Source organism: Zonotrichia leucophrys, chromosome 4 (genome assembly GCF_028769735.1).
Source record: "Zonotrichia leucophrys gambelii isolate GWCS_2022_RI chromosome 4, RI_Zleu_2.0, whole genome shotgun sequence".
Classification (NCBI taxonomy): domain Eukaryota; kingdom Metazoa; phylum Chordata; class Aves; order Passeriformes; family Passerellidae; genus Zonotrichia; species Zonotrichia leucophrys.
This window is the reverse complement of record NC_088173.1, coordinates 6,996,922-7,017,115: the sequence shown is the minus strand read 5'-3', so window position 1 is coordinate 7,017,115 and position 20,194 is coordinate 6,996,922. Positions and strand designations below refer to the sequence as shown.

The 20,194-nt window shown below is 36.6% G+C and overlaps 1 protein-coding gene across 1 annotated transcript in view; it reads left to right on the top strand.

Annotated features, from left to right (window-relative positions):
- The window catches only part of GABRA4 (gamma-aminobutyric acid type A receptor subunit alpha4), a 47,539-nt gene that overhangs the window by 5,136 nt on the left and 22,209 nt on the right, over window positions 1–20,194 (top strand). Inside the window, exons 3-8 of the mRNA XM_064710341.1 lie at window positions 4,439–4,506; window positions 6,912–7,132; window positions 7,235–7,317; window positions 9,057–9,200; window positions 10,568–10,720; window positions 13,042–13,301. Of these exons, the coding sequence (XP_064566411.1) occupies window positions 4,439–4,506; window positions 6,912–7,132; window positions 7,235–7,317; window positions 9,057–9,200; window positions 10,568–10,720; window positions 13,042–13,301 (929 nt within the window). The remainder of the gene's footprint in view (window positions 1–4,438; window positions 4,507–6,911; window positions 7,133–7,234; window positions 7,318–9,056; window positions 9,201–10,567; window positions 10,721–13,041; window positions 13,302–20,194) is intronic.

Here is a 20,194-nt window from a genome sequence, read left to right as displayed (position 1 = left end):
GTTCTTAGTAGACAGGTGTCCACATCATGAAAACTGGCACCAGTAGCAGGCTTATTGGCTGGCTCAGCAGAGATGTTTTGCTGATAAATAGGCAAAGAAATAGTAGTCTCCTAATTTCTGGAGGTATACTTTTCCCTTTTCATGTTCAGACATGCTGATGGATGAGCATACATAGAGACAAAGGTTATTGTGTGCTGCTGCGTTTGTTGTATTGTCTTTTGGTAGAGAATGTAGCCCATGTGTTTGAGTTTGCATTAATTTTTTAAAAATGCCCTATCTATTTCTGGCTTCTGAGCAGAATTCTTACATATAGCAGGTGACCTTAGCTGTTCTTTCTGATAGAATGAAACAAGAGAACATATTTCATATGATGGGGTTTTTTTTTTCTTTTTTTCCTCACTTAAAAAATGTCAACCCTATTCAGGCAGCAAGAACTTGGAAAGAGAAAACACCAAATCTTTCACACGTAGTTATATTTAAAAAAAAATCTGTAGCAACTACTTTTTTTTTTTTTTTAATGTAGCTGTAGGAACTGATGTAATATGATTTTATGTGGTTTATATATCCTGGGATTGATCTCATAATAGCACCAATAACTGCACAGCATAACTGCACTTTGTGTGTTGAAACCTTTGTACAGGCTTGTTTGTTAATGTTTCTGATTAGTGTGGGACCCTTGATGGCAAAATTTGCAATATACAGAAAGCTTGTTCAGGATTTGAGTGTTTACATACAGCAGGGATCTCTGCAGTGACAGTTGCCTATGGAGACGCAGGGATAATGGAACCCGAAGTCTTTCACTGGGAGCTGTGCTGCAGTTCAACCCATATGTTGACATAAAATGCATGGGAGAGCTCTCTTGCACTCCTCTTCCCAGGGTTAGGGCCTGGCATCACTTCTTCAGCCCACATGTAACATCTATAACACTGAACTATTCTGGCTTTTTGCAGGGGTTGCTTTTAATCCTGCCTGAGCTTCTTTAAAGTATATTATCCTGCAAGCAGTGATTCAGACGTAACTGTTCCCACTGCAGTGTGTAGGACTCTCCTCCTATTTCATTGACATAAAAATACACACCAGTATGATATAAATAGTTCTTCAGCATTCCTGAAGGTTTATGGTGGATAGATACTTTGTGAAGATCCATTGAGGGGTAAGCCCAAATGGTCATATTTAAAGTTAATTGGCCTTCTTACAACTCACTGCATTTTATTGCCAGTAATAGAGCGTTAAGGATTCTAATAGGATCTTCTGCTTGCAGAGCCTGAGTTGATTAAGTGGTGCAACACATTCGTTTTGGAGGGCTGCTTAAATCACCAGTAAAAGTAGGTTAGGTGACTACAGATCACCTCCTCGTTGACAGGAATTCCCACAATTAATAATAGTTTAAAAAAGAGGCAGCAGCATGACTCACTATTTATACCCCCGCTATTGTTACCAACTATGTTTTCTTCTAGAACAAGAAGAATAAGAGGTAGGTATTGGTGTCGCCATAGATACTCCTGGGTTGGCATTAAGTACTGGGATGTGCTGGAAAATCCAAGATTTGTCACTTCACAACTGTTAAGGCCAGTGTAGGTGGAAGACGTGGAGCATGAAAGGGCTGCAATTGGAGAGAAAGCATTAAGGAGATAATCAGCTTCACTGTCTTTGCTCCTACCAGACACTGAACTGTTTGGCCAAGGTTTTGGCTGCAAATCAAGGATTTGGATGCCTGTACTAGCTGGATAACTGTTATGATGTTTAAAGTGTCTCTACATACACATTCATCTGCCATTTTCTAGTGGAATAAGATGTGATTTTCACATCTGTTTTGTTACTCTTCTGCCATCATGTTGGACAAGCAACTGAAATATATTTGTGGCCTCATAATTGTCTGAGAGTTCCTGCTTCCTTCTTTCTCACGGGTCATACTAATAAATATTTGAGGGCAGAATAGCAGTTACTGGAGAGTGAATTCAAACATGGTTTTAGTCTTGTGCTGCTGCTGCAGTGTTTCTAAAGAGCATTAACTTGTAGGCTTGGTGATTTGGAGATTAACTTCTTGATCTTAGCTTCCCCCTTTCTGATAAACTTCAAAAAACAGTTGCTTTGTCTATCGCCCATGAAGCTGTAATCATTTAATAAAACAAAAGAAATCAATGTCTGAGGAGAAGCAGCTCATGCCTGTAGGAAAATCTGTCCCTTTGCTCAATTTGGTATGATTGTAAAATTATAGTGTTCTGTGAGCTAAAGAAAAGACTATACCATCAGAGGAAAAGCACTTAAAGGTCTGGGGTTTATTTAAGGACTATTACTACTTTGTTTCTTAGAACTAACAAGTAAAGCAGTTCCTGAAAGGAATTCAGGCACTTGTCTCTGTTACTCAGTAAAAAGGGAGTACTGAATATTGAACTCAGTTCCTCAGAGGGAATCCTTCAGGAACTGAGTGCAGTATTCAGTATTCTCTTATTAGTGAGTAACAAAGACCAATTCCAGTATTTTCTTATTAAAGCTATGTGAGAAAATGAATTTTTCACTTCTGTAGAACTGATTGCAGAACTATTTCAAGATCAAATGAAATAAATATCTATCTATTTAAATCAACCCTGGATAAATTTTAAAAGCGTGCTTGTGGGAGATCAATGGTAATTGAATCCCGTGTATTTCTACATGCAAGTATGACTGGGCTTTTCTCTGCTATTTTCTAGCACTGTAGATAAATGTCTTCACTTCTAATCTCTTGGAGCTCTTCTGCTCTCCAGAAATCAATATATTCAGGAAATGTCATTGGAGCATGTGGTTAGTAAAATGAGCGATCATGGATTTCCCTGACTGATGAATGCTTTATTATTTGGAGAAAGGGGAGCAGCTTCCAAGTTCAGGCAGTAACCCATTGCAAAACAAATGGCATGGTATGAAATTGTGTAATCTGGAACTTGGTGGTTGCATCTTTAAAACCTCTTTGAGACAGACATGCCAAACTACACAACTTTCCAGGGATCTCTGAGCTACCAACTGTTGTACAGTGGAATTTCTACTTTTATTTTGAAAAAATGCCCTTCTGAGAAACTTAGCTTCCAGCAAAGTAATCTTTTTGACATTTAGATGAAAATTTTTTTAGCTTTTCATCTCTAAATAACTGGCAAATTCTATAGTAAAACAATTTTGCATGGTTCTCTTTTACTTTATGTTCACAGCTTGAGACTTATTCTAGGTGCAAGAACTTCAATTTCCCTGTTTTCCCATTGCTTACTTCTTTTTTTATCTTTTACCATTTGATTCAAAGTGACATCTGTGAAGACTGATTTTTTAGAATTTTTTTTCTTTTCAAGTGGGACATTCTTCTGCTGCTAACTCTGTTGAATCTTTCCTTCTTTCATTTTTAGATTGCAAATATTATGATAAAACCTGATTTATCGGACTTGAGCCACTTATCCTTTATAGTAATTTGAGTTGTAGGGGTTTAGAATCTGGTTGTGAATTTGTAGATGATGCATTTTGTTTTTAAACAGATACCGTTTGGTAAGACCTTTGGTAGATTTTTTTATCAAACTTATGATGTGAGTTAATTACCTGAATTAAACTGTTAGCTAATGCTTTGATCACAAAATCATCATAACAGCGGATCATGATTAGCAGCCTTCTAGATTATTACATTAGGAAGAGACCTAAATCCCAGTGAAATTAGTGCATGTTTTCTGTGGTTTAAGGGGAAATGTAGAGTGTACGGAAGAGCAAATGCCCATTTAAGAATTCAAGATAGTAAAATAAATAATACATTAAAATGAAACTGCTTTCTCTGGTGGTTGATTTGCCATAGGCAGTTGTGAGAGTGCAAAACCTCTGTTCAGTGCACTGTTTTTGGCAGTGTCCTAAGTATCTTGGGTTCTTTCAAGACAGACATTGGAGCAGAATGTGCATCTTGGTTCAAACCCTCAAAGGTACTTAGACCTCCAACTTTTATTTTGGATATTAGTATTAAAGCACTTAAGTACATCTCAGGAAGTGGATGCAGTTCTTGATCCTGCGATACTAAATTACTCGGTACATAGCATGCTAATGTCTGTTGCCCAGTTATTGCCTGTAGGTCCAAATATTAGTAATAAATGCTTTGAGGAAAGTGGATTTCTGGGATTCAGTGCTTGTTGTAAGGTAGAATGGTGTTTTCAGTGAGCCTTTTAATTTTTTGTCATCAGTTTTCTTAGCGCTTGAGTCAACTTTGGTTTTCTGAATGGGGATTTGCATGGCAATGCTGCTTTTGATTTACTTATGTGGTAAAGGTAATTAAAAAGTGCTTCTTATTTGAGACTTATCTGAATTGACCTCTGTTTGCATTTTGCTCTTGCTCGTCCACAGAACCCTGAAAGCGGTAACTGTTCACACACCAGGATCATTTATGGGAATTGTTGACCTGCAAAATTCAAATTTTCTTGCTCACTTCCTTTTCATACATTAGGTCCTGTTACTGAAGTCAAAACAGATATATATGTCACCAGTTTTGGACCTGTTTCTGATGTAGAAATGGTATGTATTTCTGGGATTAAAATGCCATTTCCTGGTTCTGAGAAACCATTAGCTGCAGTAGGAGTGGATGCTTCATCTGTACTGTTCTGTCAATCATGCAAATTAGGCAAGATTAGTAACAGCTTAATTTACAGGTTATAATTAGATACATAAGGCCTGATTCTGGTCACACTTTCAGTGGGTTTTGGCTGGCTTAAGAAATTCACTTCATGGGATTTAAAACAGATTTTCACGGCACAGAGGCAGAATCCAGCCTTGCAGGGAGTGTCTAAGTAAGTCTACTGTGGGGAAAATGTGTATTGTCTTTGAAATAGCTTTTCATTTCTGAAACTTGTGGTATGGTCAGGTGAATAGTAATGACATCACTTCAAAAATACTTGTTGACGTTTTCATTTCAGATGAATGCCCTTTGCTGATCTTTGTGCTCCTTTAAGCATCACTCTCAGCAAATGTTTGTCTGAAAAGAGTTTTCACAAGTATATTCAGAAATTAAATGTCCAAGTCGCATGCATGAAATAGTAACAGAGGAGAAATATTACATTTGCATGTTCTGTTATTTGTGGCTGAATGGCTTTTGATTTCAAGGTCAAATCCAGCAAAACTCTCATCAGCTTCTCAAATACAGTGATGCACCCTTAAATCATGCAGCAGTTGATCTTTTTATAACATAATCAAGAAATCCCATGGAAACAATGCAGCCATATGTGTTGAACTGAACTTCTTCATGGAAAAAGCAGTTTCAGGGTAGTAATTTTCTTCCCATATAGTGCTGTTGTTCACTTTGTGTTGCACCTGATTTAATTTTGTTATATGGAAAGGTATGTGATAGTAAGGTATTTTTTTCCAGAGCTACAGTTGTGACAGCACTCTCATGTTGAAATGCATCTTACCCCTTGGTTGATTATCACATGCAGGATGATGCTTATCAGAGTGACAAGCGGTACAAGAATGTGGTCCCAAGGAAATCTGCAGTGAGGACTGCATGTCATCTCTCAGATTTCATTTTCAGGGGAAGTTATTAGTTATACTGGAGCATATATCTAGGCAGAAGTGAGAACATGGACTGAAGATGGGTAAGGAACTTGAAAAAGGAAAGTTTATTTCCCCTTTCTTCATTAAGGATGATTTAGGAGGCTATTTAGGGATGCAGGAATTGTTTCTGGAATACTCCAGTTAATATATCCATTAGTGACCCAATGTAATCTGAATGTGGCTGCACTCATAAAACTTGCTGCAACAGTGACGCGTGCTATGGTCTCAGTACAGGGGAGGTCAGAACGTCTTTTTAGTTGCTTTTGTACCCATTTTCATTTTATGAATGGCTTTCATTTAATGAAAATGGTTGAGATCTTATATTACAAAATCTGTCAGGTAGAAGCTAATAACAGAAACTGCTACTTATGAGCTATGAATTTGCCAGCAAGAAATGACACTAGAGGAGACACTTTTCATGGAATGACTATAAATCACAGTGGAGGATACAGCTGTGGAAAAGAAGATATGCAATCCTAGGATGCATTACTAGTAGTCATGCCTCCTGCCAATGCAAATAGATACGGTTTTACAGGTAATTTCAGCGGAGACATTATGCAGAAGAATTTGAAATCTAGTCAGAAAACATTGTTTGGCTTAACAACAAAATCAAAACTTTAAGTTAGAAAGGACTTAAATGTGACCTTTTTCATTGTCACATGGCAGCTTTTTTGTGAAATACTTTAGCTTCCTGGGATGAGAAATGCATTCTTTCATCCATTCATTCACATTTGATTTCTCATGATGTGCCTCTGTCTGCCGTTCTGCAGTTGTTTGCATGTTTTCTTCGGAGCATCTGAGTGGCTTTTCTGAGGAAGTTAATGGGATAGTTACATACTTTAAAAAAATGTAGATATATATGCAAATCTCTATATAATTTATTATCCCTGTTTTGTGGGCATGGCAAAAGATTTACTTAGCTTTCCTCAGTTAAAAGCTTACTTTCCATGAGATGAAGTTGGGTTTTCTTTCCTAACTTTAAAGTGGAACTAATCATTTGTCCTGGTATTTTCAATTTAGCCAGCAGCAGCTGATCAATGGATATATTTTCTTTAAAAATCTGTTGACAATTCTTGTCAGAGATAATTTTGTTTCCAGTTATATGCTTGACTTCCAACTCAGTTGTCTGCTTCCTGAAACTTAATTAGGTTAATTATTCCTTAATGATTAAATGTGTAGCAGTTTATTGATATGACTAATGTAAGAAATTAAGCTATTAAGAAATACACAAGACACTTTAATTGGTGGAAAGATGTTTTTGTAGTGGACTTAGGATTTTCTTCTCTAATGATTTCTTTGCTCCTGAGGGATTTCTTCTTTTACAGGAAACACACATGCAAATGTGATCTTTGTTTTTCTGCAATTTAATACAGGAATATACAATGGATGTCTTCTTTCGTCAGACATGGGTAGATAAAAGATTAAAATATGATGGCCCTATTGAAATTTTAAGACTTAACAACTTGATGGTTTCGAAGGTATGGACTCCTGATACTTTCTTCAGGAATGGGAAAAAGTCTGTTGCACATAATATGACAGCCCCAAATAAACTCTTCAGAATAATGAGAAATGGCACCATCCTGTACACAATGAGGTATCTAATGTATTTGTTTGATTTCTTACAATTACTGTATGCAAAAGTTGTACTGCCTAGACAAAATGGCAACCAGAGACTATTTAATTTGTTCCATTATAGGCTTACAATAAGTGCAGAGTGTCCCATGAGATTAGTGGATTTTCCCATGGATGGTCATGCTTGTCCTCTCAAATTTGGGAGTTGTAAGTTGCAATTATCAAATTTCTTGTAACTACAGAATTTAAATAGTAGAATTAAATTTTAAGCAGTTACTAGACTTTATGAATTTATAGAGCTATGTCTTGATACGCAATCTCTATGCAGAAAAAACTCCTGTTAATTTCCTCAATACTTCAATTTAGTACCTCAAAAATTAAACCCAGAGAACTAAAAAGCAGGCGGTGATTCAGCTGTTATGTTAAACCCCACTACTCTGGACATGCAGTTGCTTGAAATTTGTTGTTTTTCTTGGTTCCTGGGGAGGAATTGGATACTCAGTGAAGTGAGAGGTTATCTGGAGAAGAGAAACTTACCTTTAAACAGCCGGGTAAAAGACACCTAGGGAAGCAGGTTAGCTGACTTTCTCTACAGGTAGTGGAAGTACATTGGCATCTTAAGAAAGAGGTGTAGGTTATGTGCAGAGATTTGATGTCTATTTGTAATTGTCTGTCTGCTGGCCTGTAAGAGGAGTCAGCATGGCAAGTTTAGACAAAATAAATAACTTTTTAACTGGTGCGAAAAATCTTAGTGCAGATGACTTTTCTGCTTTGAAGTCAGATGTAGGTTTTTGAAAAATATCCAAATTTTGGATAGAGGAACAGTTTGGGATTGCTGCATAAAAAATAGAGAGGGTAGCTGTGGTTTCCTGATGTGAATCCAAAGCAGAGACCTCTGAGACCCCCTGGAAATGGTTGGTGCACTCCATTAACTATCTTGTTATTCTTTTAAGCCTTCTTGGTCACTGACTTCTCTGCTTTAGACCCTCCAATGGCTGGACATTAATCTGTTCTCCTTGACCCCAGAGCTCTGAAGTCAGGAATTGCTGCAGAGCCTTCAGAGATTTTTCCATTGCATAAATTTAGCTTATACAGCTGGATAGTCAACCTGAACAGAGGTATGAAAGACACAGCTCTGATACGACTTTTCATCAGTGGAAGCCATGTGCTGCAAGATTTGCCTTTGATAGCAGCTGTATGATAGGGGGAATTTGATAGTGGGGGCTCATTCATAGTAACAGCTCTTCAGACAGAATCACCACTCAGCAGGAATTGCTGAACACTAGTCTGATGTTTCCCACAGTGAAACTTGAAATAACATGTAACCATTTCAAATGTAAGACTGATTTGATTCAATTTTAACAGGAGTTTGGACTGTGTAGGGATTGAATGCTAGCCCTAAGACGTGTCTTTTGAATTAAATGTAAAATGTTTCTTTGTGTGTGCTTATTTTGGGGCCATTGTGAATTCTTTGCAGACCTACGGTTTCTGGCAAATATTTTAAACAGAAGTTTAAAATGTTGCCATTTTTAGTATAATCATCTTTTTTTTTTGTAAAGTAATGTGCACCCAACCTTCAAAATATATCTTCCTTGTACATACTCTTTTCTTTTTTATATTAGTATATTTTAATGGTAAAATTATAGTTAGAAATTGCTGAAATAAAAATAAACTTTGCATGCCCAGTAGGGGCTGATCCATAAGGAATTTATGTTTAGTCTTCACATTCATATGTGAAGTGAATTTATGTGTGACACTTGACATATTACCTCAGCTCTTATTTATTCTACTCCAAGGGTGGCTTTTTGGGGGTAACTTAACATGAAAGGTATCTTCTGAAGTTGTTCATGTATGTTTTACTGTTTGGTTTCAGTAGCTTTGGCTTTGGTTCTTAGTAAGGCATGAGAAAAAGTTTCGTATTTATGCAAACTGATGCTGTGTTGTAGATGCTTATCCAAAGAGTGAAATGATTTATACCTGGACAAAAGGACCTGAGAAGTCAGTGGAAGTTCCTGAGGAGTCTTCCAGTTTAGTTCAGTATGACCTGCTTGGGCATACGGTATCCTCCGAAACTATAAAATCTATTACAGGTAGGAATCTCATCAGTAAAAGTCAACTTGAGGTAAAACTAACCTGTAACATTGCCCAAAGCCTTTTTTCTTTTTCTTCCTGTACGTTTTATTCTACTGAATGTCATAGGGTATGTATTAAGGGCTGAGGGTGTAAATCTGAATTAGGTTTCTGTCCTTGAGATTTACATTTGCAGATTCATTACAGTAGATTGCGACAGTCTTTCAGAAAGCTAGAATGAGATCATTACTCCAAGGGACAAAATGAGCATTTAATCACTGCTTAAAATGCAGTTTGAAGAGTCAAGAGGATGCCTGGGTGAGGAAGTAATTTCTCAGCACTGTATCCACATTATGTGCAAAAGACTTCCTTTGTTTGGTGGTGCAAACAGCTCGGGATAGAAGTACAGCATACAGAATGGGTTATTAAAACCATAAAAACCCTCTAGCCAGATAAGGGTAGGCACAAATACATTAGTCACAATAGATACTTCTGCTGATTTGTGCTGTAAGAAATAAGGCAAATGGCAACTACAGGCATCCAAAATGAGTGAAGCATCACTGATGAGCAGTGTGGTGATAAACAAGCATATTCCCAAAATATTTTTAAAATTTGGAATCGTTTTCTAAGCATCAGCAGGTTTGGGTGTTGTGAGATAGTCAAAATGAAACCAATAAAGAAAACATATTTGATATATTGCTCTGTGGATGGTTTACTCAAAGATAAAATGGCATTTTGCAATTCACTAGGAATTTATTTCTCAGCATATAGATTATTATGAGTTAATAAAAAAAAATTCCTTGCTGTCCCAAAAGGCTCATTCTGTAGTGCTTTATTGTAGACAGTTTATTGTGTTTATGGTAAAACTGCTTTTTTGGTCTGTTTGCTTAATATGAATTACAACATTCTAGATAAATTTAGTGTATTTTTAATTCTTCTCAATGATTTGTTTCATTATCATAGTGGGACTGACTTATAAGTCTAGCAAAAAGTTGAGATGCTTGCATAACATTTGATGTGTATCATTGTTCTTAATTTTTTATTCAGCAGGTAGGTACCACAATGTTACAGATACTGTGGTAGGTAGATAAATTGTGTTGTTGGATTCTCATCTTCAACAGCTGTCAAAAGGATTTTTAAAATCATGCTTATACTGTAAAATGTAATTCAGTATTAGTTGTATTATAGCATTTTTGATATCAACTTCTGTGTAAGGACCTACTCTTTCTGGGATTTTTAAACAAACCTTCATTCATTCTTGTTCTGAGAAGATATCTTTCTGTGAATGTTAAGATATATTAATAGCATCACCTTAAACAATCCTACTTGAGAGTCTGAAACAAATTTTATACACAGAAAAATATTTTCTTTTGTTTTTTTTTTTTAGGTGAATATATTGTTATGACAGTTTATTTCCATCTCAGACGGAAAATGGGTTATTTTATGATTCAGACCTACATCCCATGCATTATGACCGTGATCCTCTCTCAAGTTTCATTTTGGATAAATAAGGAATCAGTACCTGCCAGAACTGTATTTGGTAATTATTTCCTTTTTTTAACTTTTTCTTGTACTTGCTCTTTTAATAACTCTCACTAGAATAGGCCTTTTCAGTGCCTTGGGGTATACTCCATGCTATTGCAGAAACAAGGGGATAATTTAAATTCAGGGGGAATCTTGCTGTTGATGTATGAAGAATGTTGTTGTGTGAATCCTTGGACTCTGAGGAGAAACTTGGAATATATAACCAGAAGGGTGCATGGTAACCTGTAGCAAATGGCTCCTCAGCTCTAGGGATTCTACCTGCTTGAGGGAACAAAACTGGAAAGACCTGGCTCTGAGTAATACACTCAAGTCCTTTGTCTACATCCAGATCAGGTTTATCCTCCAGTGGATAGTAGTGAAAGTACTTGAACTCAAGGTTTATAGAATACTTGTACAATAAATTGTTTTGGAGTGTGTGAGGTGTTCCAATGTCTTGTTGTGAGGTTTCTGTGTCATCTGTGGAAGATTGCTATGAATAAGGCTTAGATTCTGTTACTGTAATTTCATATTTAGTGCTTTTCTTTCCTTTCTGCCACCACCATCATGAAAATGAATTAAAAAAGCAAACTGATCACAAGATATTAAAATTGATCTTTTCAAAATACAGCTTGAATGAGGTGGCACAGTGAAAATAACAGAAAATCTTCAGTGGAAGACAAAGTGCAAGAATCTAAATGGAAATATGTTTCCTAACAAAGAAATGGGATAAAAGCATTTAAAAAGCTGCCTAAAGCAGGAAGAGAATGCTCTACTAAAAGTCTCTCTATAGACTGCTAGATGCTGGCAAGAGTAATAGGGGCAGTTGTACTGGCAGCTCCAAGTCTTGCAGAAGAATGATTTAATAAAGAAAAGTCTGATAAAGACTGTCAGTAAACTAATATTGTCACAGGTTACCTCCTTGTTTTTGGTTAATGTTTGGTCATTTATTTTACTTTACCCTATTTCTACAACTATTAAACAAATGTTTTTAGAAACAATTCAGACAAAGTTTTTGCTTGAAGTGGACAAAGGTCTACTCAGGTCCTTAGAAAGGATGGGGCTAAACAGAGATGGGCCTCATCCAGGGAAAGAAACAAAACCCAAATATCCAACTTTCCCTGTTTTTTTTTTTTTTTTTTCTCAGACTTAAACATTTTCAGTGGTGTGGTTTTCAACACCTTCCCACTGAAGAAGGTTTTGTGAGCTTGCATCTGTATCTTTTATCCTCCTGAAAACTCTGAGGAATCCTTTAACTGTCATGACCTGGCTGCTACTCTTTTCTTTTTCTTCTTTAGAAGGAAGGACTGATTTAGTTGTGAGCATTTCTCTGTATGGCAGTGTGTCAGTGAAGCCTTTTTTATTATATTACCTTGATGGAATACCATCATTTAGCAAATGGGGATGTGAGAAATCTGTTGAAAAACATAATCTTAATGAATTTAAATTCTTCTAAGCATAGAAATTGCATCTTGAATTAGGATGGATACAGTGTTCTTTTCATAAGAGTAAGGACATCTCTATTTGTAGTCACTCATCACTGAGGTTATCATACTAGGACTTATGCAGTGTTCAATGCATACTTGGGATTTTACATTTCTTTGATATGGGATATTCTGGATGAAAAAAGAAAAAAAGACCCCATTCATTTGTTTTTTATGCACCATGTGTTTGCATTCGAGGTACTACCATGAAGTGGCCATCTTTTGATGGCCATCTTTAGTGTTCATGCTTCACACATTTTAATTAATGTTGTTATTTCAGAAGATGAAAATTAATTAAATTTCATTGGCTGACTAGTAGCAGAAGGCTGTAAAAAAACCTGATGATTTCTTAACTAACAGAGTTTTTAGCATAATATTCTTCCTTGGCACCAAAATGTTTCCTGGGTTACAAGTGTGATCAGAGACACAGATGCAGAATAATAGGGGGCATCCAGAGCCGTTTACAGGAGAAGTCATGTTTTTGTTGCAATCTGAGGAGTACTCCCCAATTTAACAACTTATATCTTATTCACATGTTTAGAAAATAACTTGTAAAAAATTCAACTGAACTTGACGGGAAAAACATATAAAATGAAGGCTTCTGTGTTTTTTTTTCATGTGAGCTGTAGATGATCTGCTGAAGTCATGGCTTTCTGTGGCTCCTTTAAAAAGTGGTAAGCTGTTTTAGGACTTAGCTGCTCATGGATATGTGATGCTTGCCATGACTTTAATGCCGTATTCACAAGTAGCAGAGAACGACTCATACGTGATTTAAAATTCTTTGTTTGAAGGTCCTTGCCAGTTCTTGCCTTGTTTTACTTTGATTCAACAGTTCTTTTGCTTTATTTTTTTCAAGGAATAACCACAGTGTTGACAATGACGACGCTGAGCATCAGTGCAAGACATTCACTGCCAAAAGTATCCTATGCTACTGCCATGGACTGGTTCATAGCAGTTTGCTTTGCCTTTGTGTTCTCTGCTCTGATTGAGTTTGCTGCTGTCAACTATTTCACTAACATTCAAATGGAAAGAGCCAAAAGGAAGACGGTCAAGTCCCTTCTTGAATTTCCAGTTGCTCCGGTACAAAGGAAAAGAAGTACAGAAGAGACATTCACGGTATGTTTCCAGCTTATGCAAACATTTTCTGCATTTTTGGTAGTGTTTCTCAGTAAAAATTGGCCTTTATCTTCCTCCTAGGCTCCCTTTGAGCTAATGATGATTGTACATCAGATTAATGGCTAATACTATACTATATTCAATTACAAAGACCTGTAAAAGATGATTTAATTCTTATTTGGTTGTTGAATAAACTCAGGGGTGAGGTGGCAATTATGTCCATCCATATGTGAAGTCTCTTCTATGTTTGTGTTTTGGTGAAGGTCAGTTAGGATGGGAATCTTAAGGGAACTTAGTTTCCTTTTCCACATTGATTCTGTATAGACTGATTATACAGGCCAAGATATTGCAGATTATAAGGGCATCACGTTATCCTATGTGGCTAGTGTCTTTAATGAATTAAAATATGTTGAAGCATACAGTGCTCCAGCTGTACCCTGGAGCACTTCTCTAAACATCACAGATCTTGCATTGCATGTGTTGCCTGCCAAGAGATTTCTTTCTTTATCTGTTACAATTTCAGGAATTTTTGAAGAACGTTGGATGGAAACTTTTTGTCTACCATAGATGTTATTTTAATTTGCACAGTAGTTCACCTCAATTGCTGATGAGTTTTTGTGGCTCTCTTTAACAAAACGCTTGTCTGCTTTCCTAATGCTTTGGATTTAGTGTGACTTGTTGGGGAGTTGTTTTAGTGTGTGGACTAGCTAATAAGGGCTCAATCTCATTTCCAGTTGGGCTCACTTGTGATTAGCCTTTCTTCCATTCTCCCATTCCCAATAAATGGTGCTTACTGTCTGAAGCAGCTGTTGATGAGACATGTAGCTAACAAAGCCACTGCAGCACCTGTCCCAGCCGTGCGGGGGCCATTTCTTCCCAGCCGTGACTGGCTCTTGGCAACGCCACTCAAGAAGTGAGACGCTGACAGCAGCATTGTGATTTACTTACTCTTCCTGTCAGCCTGACTTTGTAATTTCCTTTGGCTGAGCCAGGATTTAAGAAGTGCTGTTTTAGACTAACTCTTGTTAATTTTGTCTTCTGTCTCTTTTCACATCTCATTTGTCTCCTTCCCTATTCATCCTCTCATTTTTGCCTTCCCACCCCTTCCATTTTCTATCGCTGCGCAGCTGCTGTCCACCCACTTCCATTTTTCTTCCTCGTCTTTGCTCTCCTACAGTTGATACTGTTTTCAATCTCCTGGCTGTGTTGTTATGTTAGCTCCCATTTCTGCTTAGAAGGATAGATATGCTCCTGAAGAGTTTGTTATTTGTCACTCCTGCTGGTAAGAGACAGGAACCAAGAAATATGTTTATAGTAGCACGAAGTTCACCTTGTACACAGAGGCATTAGTGCTATGAGCTTATGCTAAGCTTCTTGACTGTGCAGCAAGAGGTTTAGTAGAGTATCTTGGCTGCTCCTGAGGAGTGAAAGTAAATACTGCTTTTGGTGGTAGGTTTTATTTGGATACCTAGGAAAATAAATTACTTAAGAACAGTTTAATCCTAGCTTTATTTATTAGATTTTATTTTAAACAATAGGAAAACAGTCATTTACTCAGGTAGCTTAATAAAACTTATTCTCATGGAGGCTTCAAATAACTCTTTTGATTCATGGACGGAATTGCTTTAAATTAGTAGTGTGTAATGCTTAGCCATTTATATTCATTTTGGAGAAGTTCCTCTTTCTCTCCTTTTTTTTTCCCCTATTGTTCTTCTTCTTCTTACTATTGCTATTATTTTTTTTTTAAAAACAGCAGCAACAGAACACACATCTTTTTTCAACTTGGAAGGTAGATAAAATGAGATGTGAGGAGTTCTATTCCACTGCTTAATTAATACTGCTGGGATAAATGTGGGAGCGTTCTCACAGACTGGGAGATTTTGAAAGCACTCAAGGGAGCAATCTACTCAAGGGGTTACACATTAATGTTATGAGTATGTAAATGAGTGATAGTGTTGATTGTTCCTTGAACTGTTATTTTTTTTCAAGAGTTTCTCCTTTATTCTGCCTATACTAAGGTTTGAGACTTTGCTCTTCCAAGACAGGTGTGCAAGGTGAGCCCACAGCTACTGTTAATAAAGGCTTAACTACTGTGCAATCCTTTCTATGACTGGAGGATTACTTCTGGTCTCCCACTGTGCAGAACAGAAGCTAGGATCTAATTCTCTAGAACCTTACATGGATGTTACACCCTGCTTTCCAACCTGACATGTAAAGTACTCCTTGCTATATTTTGCTTCTAAGGACTAATCTATAATTTTTAAAATCATTATACTATTATTATTATTATTATTGAATTATTTATTTATTCCTTATAATGAATCTGACTTTTTTTGTTCTGCACAAATACTGTCTAGTCAGTGCTGATAATGAAATCTCAGTTTCCTTGGTACTGAGATTGGTGGTGAGTTTGTGGTGCATCAAGAATCCAGGACAATATCTGGACTGTAGCATGTAATTTGTAAGCAGTGTTTCTTAATGTGAATCTGCACATTTTTTCTCAATAGATAAATGATAGTATTTAGTATTAGTAGTATTTAAAAAAAATCTGTGCTGTACTGGCACTGTTGTTGTGGTAGAAATTCTGTTGGTTACAGTACAATTGCCAGAGTTTGAGGAAAAGTTGCATGTTAAACCTGAACTTTTTTTCAAACAGACTTTGCCTATAATACTAAATTTTCCAGTCTCCCAAAATTAAAAATTTTCACTTAGCCCGGAATGGAAGTGTATGCTTATTAGGAAAGAAGATGCCTGAATACCTAATCCTTACAGTTCTTTCTGTTGAATATCTCACCATTTGCAAAGGGCTTTGGCTCTTCTGCTAACTGGGAGGGGAGATCCCTGCCTTGAGCCTATTAGCCCTATATTTTAGCCTACCTTGAAATGGCATACAGCTGTCTCTGCCCACTTTTTTTTGCAACTGGTATGCCATCTGTGTAGGTCCCCTGAAAAATTATGGAGCAGTTGAGGTTGTTAAGGAAAACAAACATGGTGACATTATAGTTTGAAATTAGGGTTTTGTTTTGTGAGCTGTTGATTCTATATTATTAACTGTATGGTTTCACTCATTTGATCTTTTTTTTTCCCTAAAGTAACATGGTGGGATTGTCCTTGAAGGATTCTATGAGGGAGCAAGTTGGGCTATGAAATTGGATTAGCTATAGAATATGAAGATTTTTCTATCTGATGATATTAGAAATTAGGCATATTAATAGTAAACTTTGGTAAAGATAAATTGCACATTATTAGAAGTCCTTTTTTGACAGATAAACCTTTGACCAATTTCTGACCAGAGAATTAAAGTGGGTTTTCTGCATTGAATAAGTTCATATATTACTCATGCTAATTATAATTTTTCAATGGTGGGTTATTTTTCTCTTTTTGGTCACAACAACTTTTATAGTTGTCTTGGATCAAAGGCAGCTTCTATCATTTATCATTATGATCAAATGATTTGGATATATCACTTCATATTATATATTTCTTCACTAGAACCAATAAATCTTTACTGTAGAAAATGTGGGCTATCTGTTTTTCTAAGTTATTCTCTTATGTAATTATATTTACTTTTTTGGAGCCACATGATGGATGTTTCTGATTAGTACATTGATTAAAGTAAGCACTGAATGCAGTTCAGAGTCTAGCTAAGTAGTCTGAACTGTGTTAATTCCAAGAAAAAAATCCTGGCATCAAGCTAATTTACTGAGCTGAGGGTAGCAGGAGCAAGCCTGCAATAGCTGCAGATGCAGTTTGTGTTTCTTTATCACTTGATTTGACTTTAGCCATGGTAATCTTCAGTATTTTTTTATACTCCTTCCCCTGCCTACCCTATTTCAACTCTTTCTTCGTGTCTTTAACTTCTTGATACAAATTTAATGTGTTTCAACGAGGAGTGCAGTTCTGCAGAAGACATCCCAGGAGTAAGACCCAAGCTTTTTTGAGGTCTGCCTGGAGTTCACGAGGGACTTGGACAGACTTTCTGTCAGGCACAGCAGGATAGCACTTAAATATGTGCTCAGCCCAAGAGAGGTAACTCAAACCTTGGTTACCTGTGGTTTCTTTGTTTTGGGAGCAAGTTAAAATGCTTTCTGTTTAGAAGGAAAGAATCTATCCCTAAATGTTCTGAACTGCTTTTGTTAGTATAAGCAGAAATATTGCTGCAAGTCAATGTGTGATGGAAATGAATGATTTATAGTTTGTTATTGGATTCCTGAGTCTATTTTTATGCTTCTGTACTATTTCCTTTTCTCTGTATTCCTATGAAGTTTATTTTTAAAGACCTACCCAGTTTTGGAGATGAAGAATGCTACTGAAAAGTAGTCTTCAAAAAATAGACTCCTAAACAGTGGTAACATGAGCTTCAACCTCAGCTGTTTGTTAAAAGAGTGTGAAACTCAGGAAAAATCAGGTCAGACTCAAAAAAACCCCTTTTGAATGGAATTATTTCTTCAAACTCAGCCACAAGTAGGTTGTAACTATCAATTTTTCTTTTTTTTTTTTTTTGAAGACAGTTAAATATCATCTTGTCCTTAGCAAGTCCTGTAGCTTCTAATGGGGGAACTCAGGGGTCCAGCTGTTCACTGCCATGTAGGCACACACTCCTCTCCTTTCTTGGGTGCTTTGTGACTGGAATCCACCTTGCAAGTTTACGAGAAATGTTGTCATGTGGACAACCTGCATGCTGCTTTTATGTGATTCAGATATATTTTCTCTGGTATGAAATACTTATCTTTTAGTCATTTATGGACACAGCTCAAGTTACATGGTGGGGTGGGAGAAAAGTGGAAATCCTTTGTCAGCTCCCAGACATCTAGAGCAATTAATCTGGCTGATGGCCAGCTCTGTTTCCCAAACTCCTGATTTACACAACAAAGATTGGGCTTGATAAATTGTTCTGATGGGCTGCATACAGTCTTGAAGCTATAGGTAGGATACTTCATTTTTTAGTGTGCCATTTGTTGTTGTTGTTGTTGTTGCTAATCCCTGAAGTTGATTAATGGTGAGAAGTCAGCAGATAGACTCTTGTGTCTAAAGTTTCACTTTAAGTGAAACTGAAAATTTTAGCCTCTGGAACAAAACTTCTATTTGAATACACAGATGTACTGGAGAGTTACCAAAAACATACCAGACCTAGAGTAGTACCCCTTACTTTGCTCCTTCTTTGGAGTAGTGGGATAATAGCTTCCTTTGTCCCAGCAATAGTGAAGTGGAGCTAAACCCTCCTGCCTCATATATGAATTGAAGTATTTGAAGAGCAGCTTGGTCTTGATGGCAACACTTGGGCCACAGGTGTGGTTACTGGACTCCTTATGTGGATGCACAGCCTATCTCCTTTGTGTGACTTAAACAGTCCTGCAGTTAGGACATCATTTCAGTTTTTAAATATAATGACCATTTTTTTCTGCTTCACTGCTTCTCCACTGCCTAGGGTGTTACGGCTTGGGTTTTTTAGGGCAGTGGCATTTAAAACTCAGATCCTAATGAAGGAAGTCAGGCTTGAGAAATGCATAGAGTTCCATCTAAATATAAGTACAGGACCATACAAATGGAAGGTGCTGTGCCATTGAACAATTTCTTTGACATGTCAACAGTTTTCTGCTGCTCTAATTTCGTTAGTCAACATTTTTATTGTTGATGATTTGCAGTCAAGATATGCTAGAATCAGGTTTAAATAGGGTAAGAGTGGGTGCAGGTCGTAAACAACTGGCACATTTTGTACTGAATGCTGCTTTTAAGATAGGAGAGATTAATCACCTGGGAGAAGGTTGCAGTGACTTAGTGGGAAAGTTTCAATTTTTGGATGCCTGAAGGTAGATCCAAAATGGTTAATGAAATATTTTGTTAGCTGTGATGGTCAGGTACAATGTTTTATGGGGCTTTTTATGCTTCCTTGATTTTATTTGCCTTCTTTTGTTTTCCTGCTTTGTTTTTTGGTGAAGTTTTTGCGTGGGTTTTTTTTGGGGGGGGGGGGGTGTTGTGTGTTCATTTGGGGCTTTTTTGCTATTGGTTTTGGTTGTATGGTTTTTTGGTTTGTTTGGGTTTTTTGTTTGGTTTATTTGGTTATTTTTGGAATTTTTTGTTTGTTTTTATTTTTTTTACTTGGTTCACTAGACTTAGACAGTGGTACAGATCAACTGGCACTATTCATAATGTATAAAGCTAAAAATGGGCTCAAACAATATGACGGGCTTAAATGAGAGACATAAAATGTAAAACTTTTGTTTAAACTTTTGTTTAAACTATTAAACTTTTTGTTTAATATGTCACATAATATTTCTTTTTAAATAGCACAAATTAAAGTGCTATATTAAAAATTTTGTCTTTCTTCAACAACCTCATATTACTCTACCTTTAATATGCTTGGGTTGTGGAATGAATTTATACTGTAAGTAGAGACATTACTGCAAAGTGAGCAGAGTAATTAATGGAAGTAGGCAATGTAGTATAGGATTTGTGCCTAGATTCTGACCCAACTTGATTGTAAACCCCACTGAATTCCAGAATTCAGTTATAGTGAAGATAGAAAATGGCAGGATGCTTTTCCAAAATTGTTGGGATGTAAAGGTGGACAATGAAGTTGTTCCTTATTGTAGTGGAAATGTTTTTTTGGGGGAAGGTTGGGTTTGTTGTGACTTTTTTTTTTGTCAATATGCACAAAAAGAAGCAGGAGTGTAGTTGCAGCACCTGGTAGATAACAAAAAATCCTTCTGTAGTGCTGTCTTCTCCAAGCCTTATTAGGAAATGTTATAATTGATCACTCTTCAACTTCCTGTAAGTATTAGAATGAAATGTCACAAAGTAGACAAGGAAATACAGAGTAATAATAATACTTGGCTGTTACTCATCTGATGCTAAAATACTTAACAGTGTTTATTCTAAGTTGTGGAAGACTT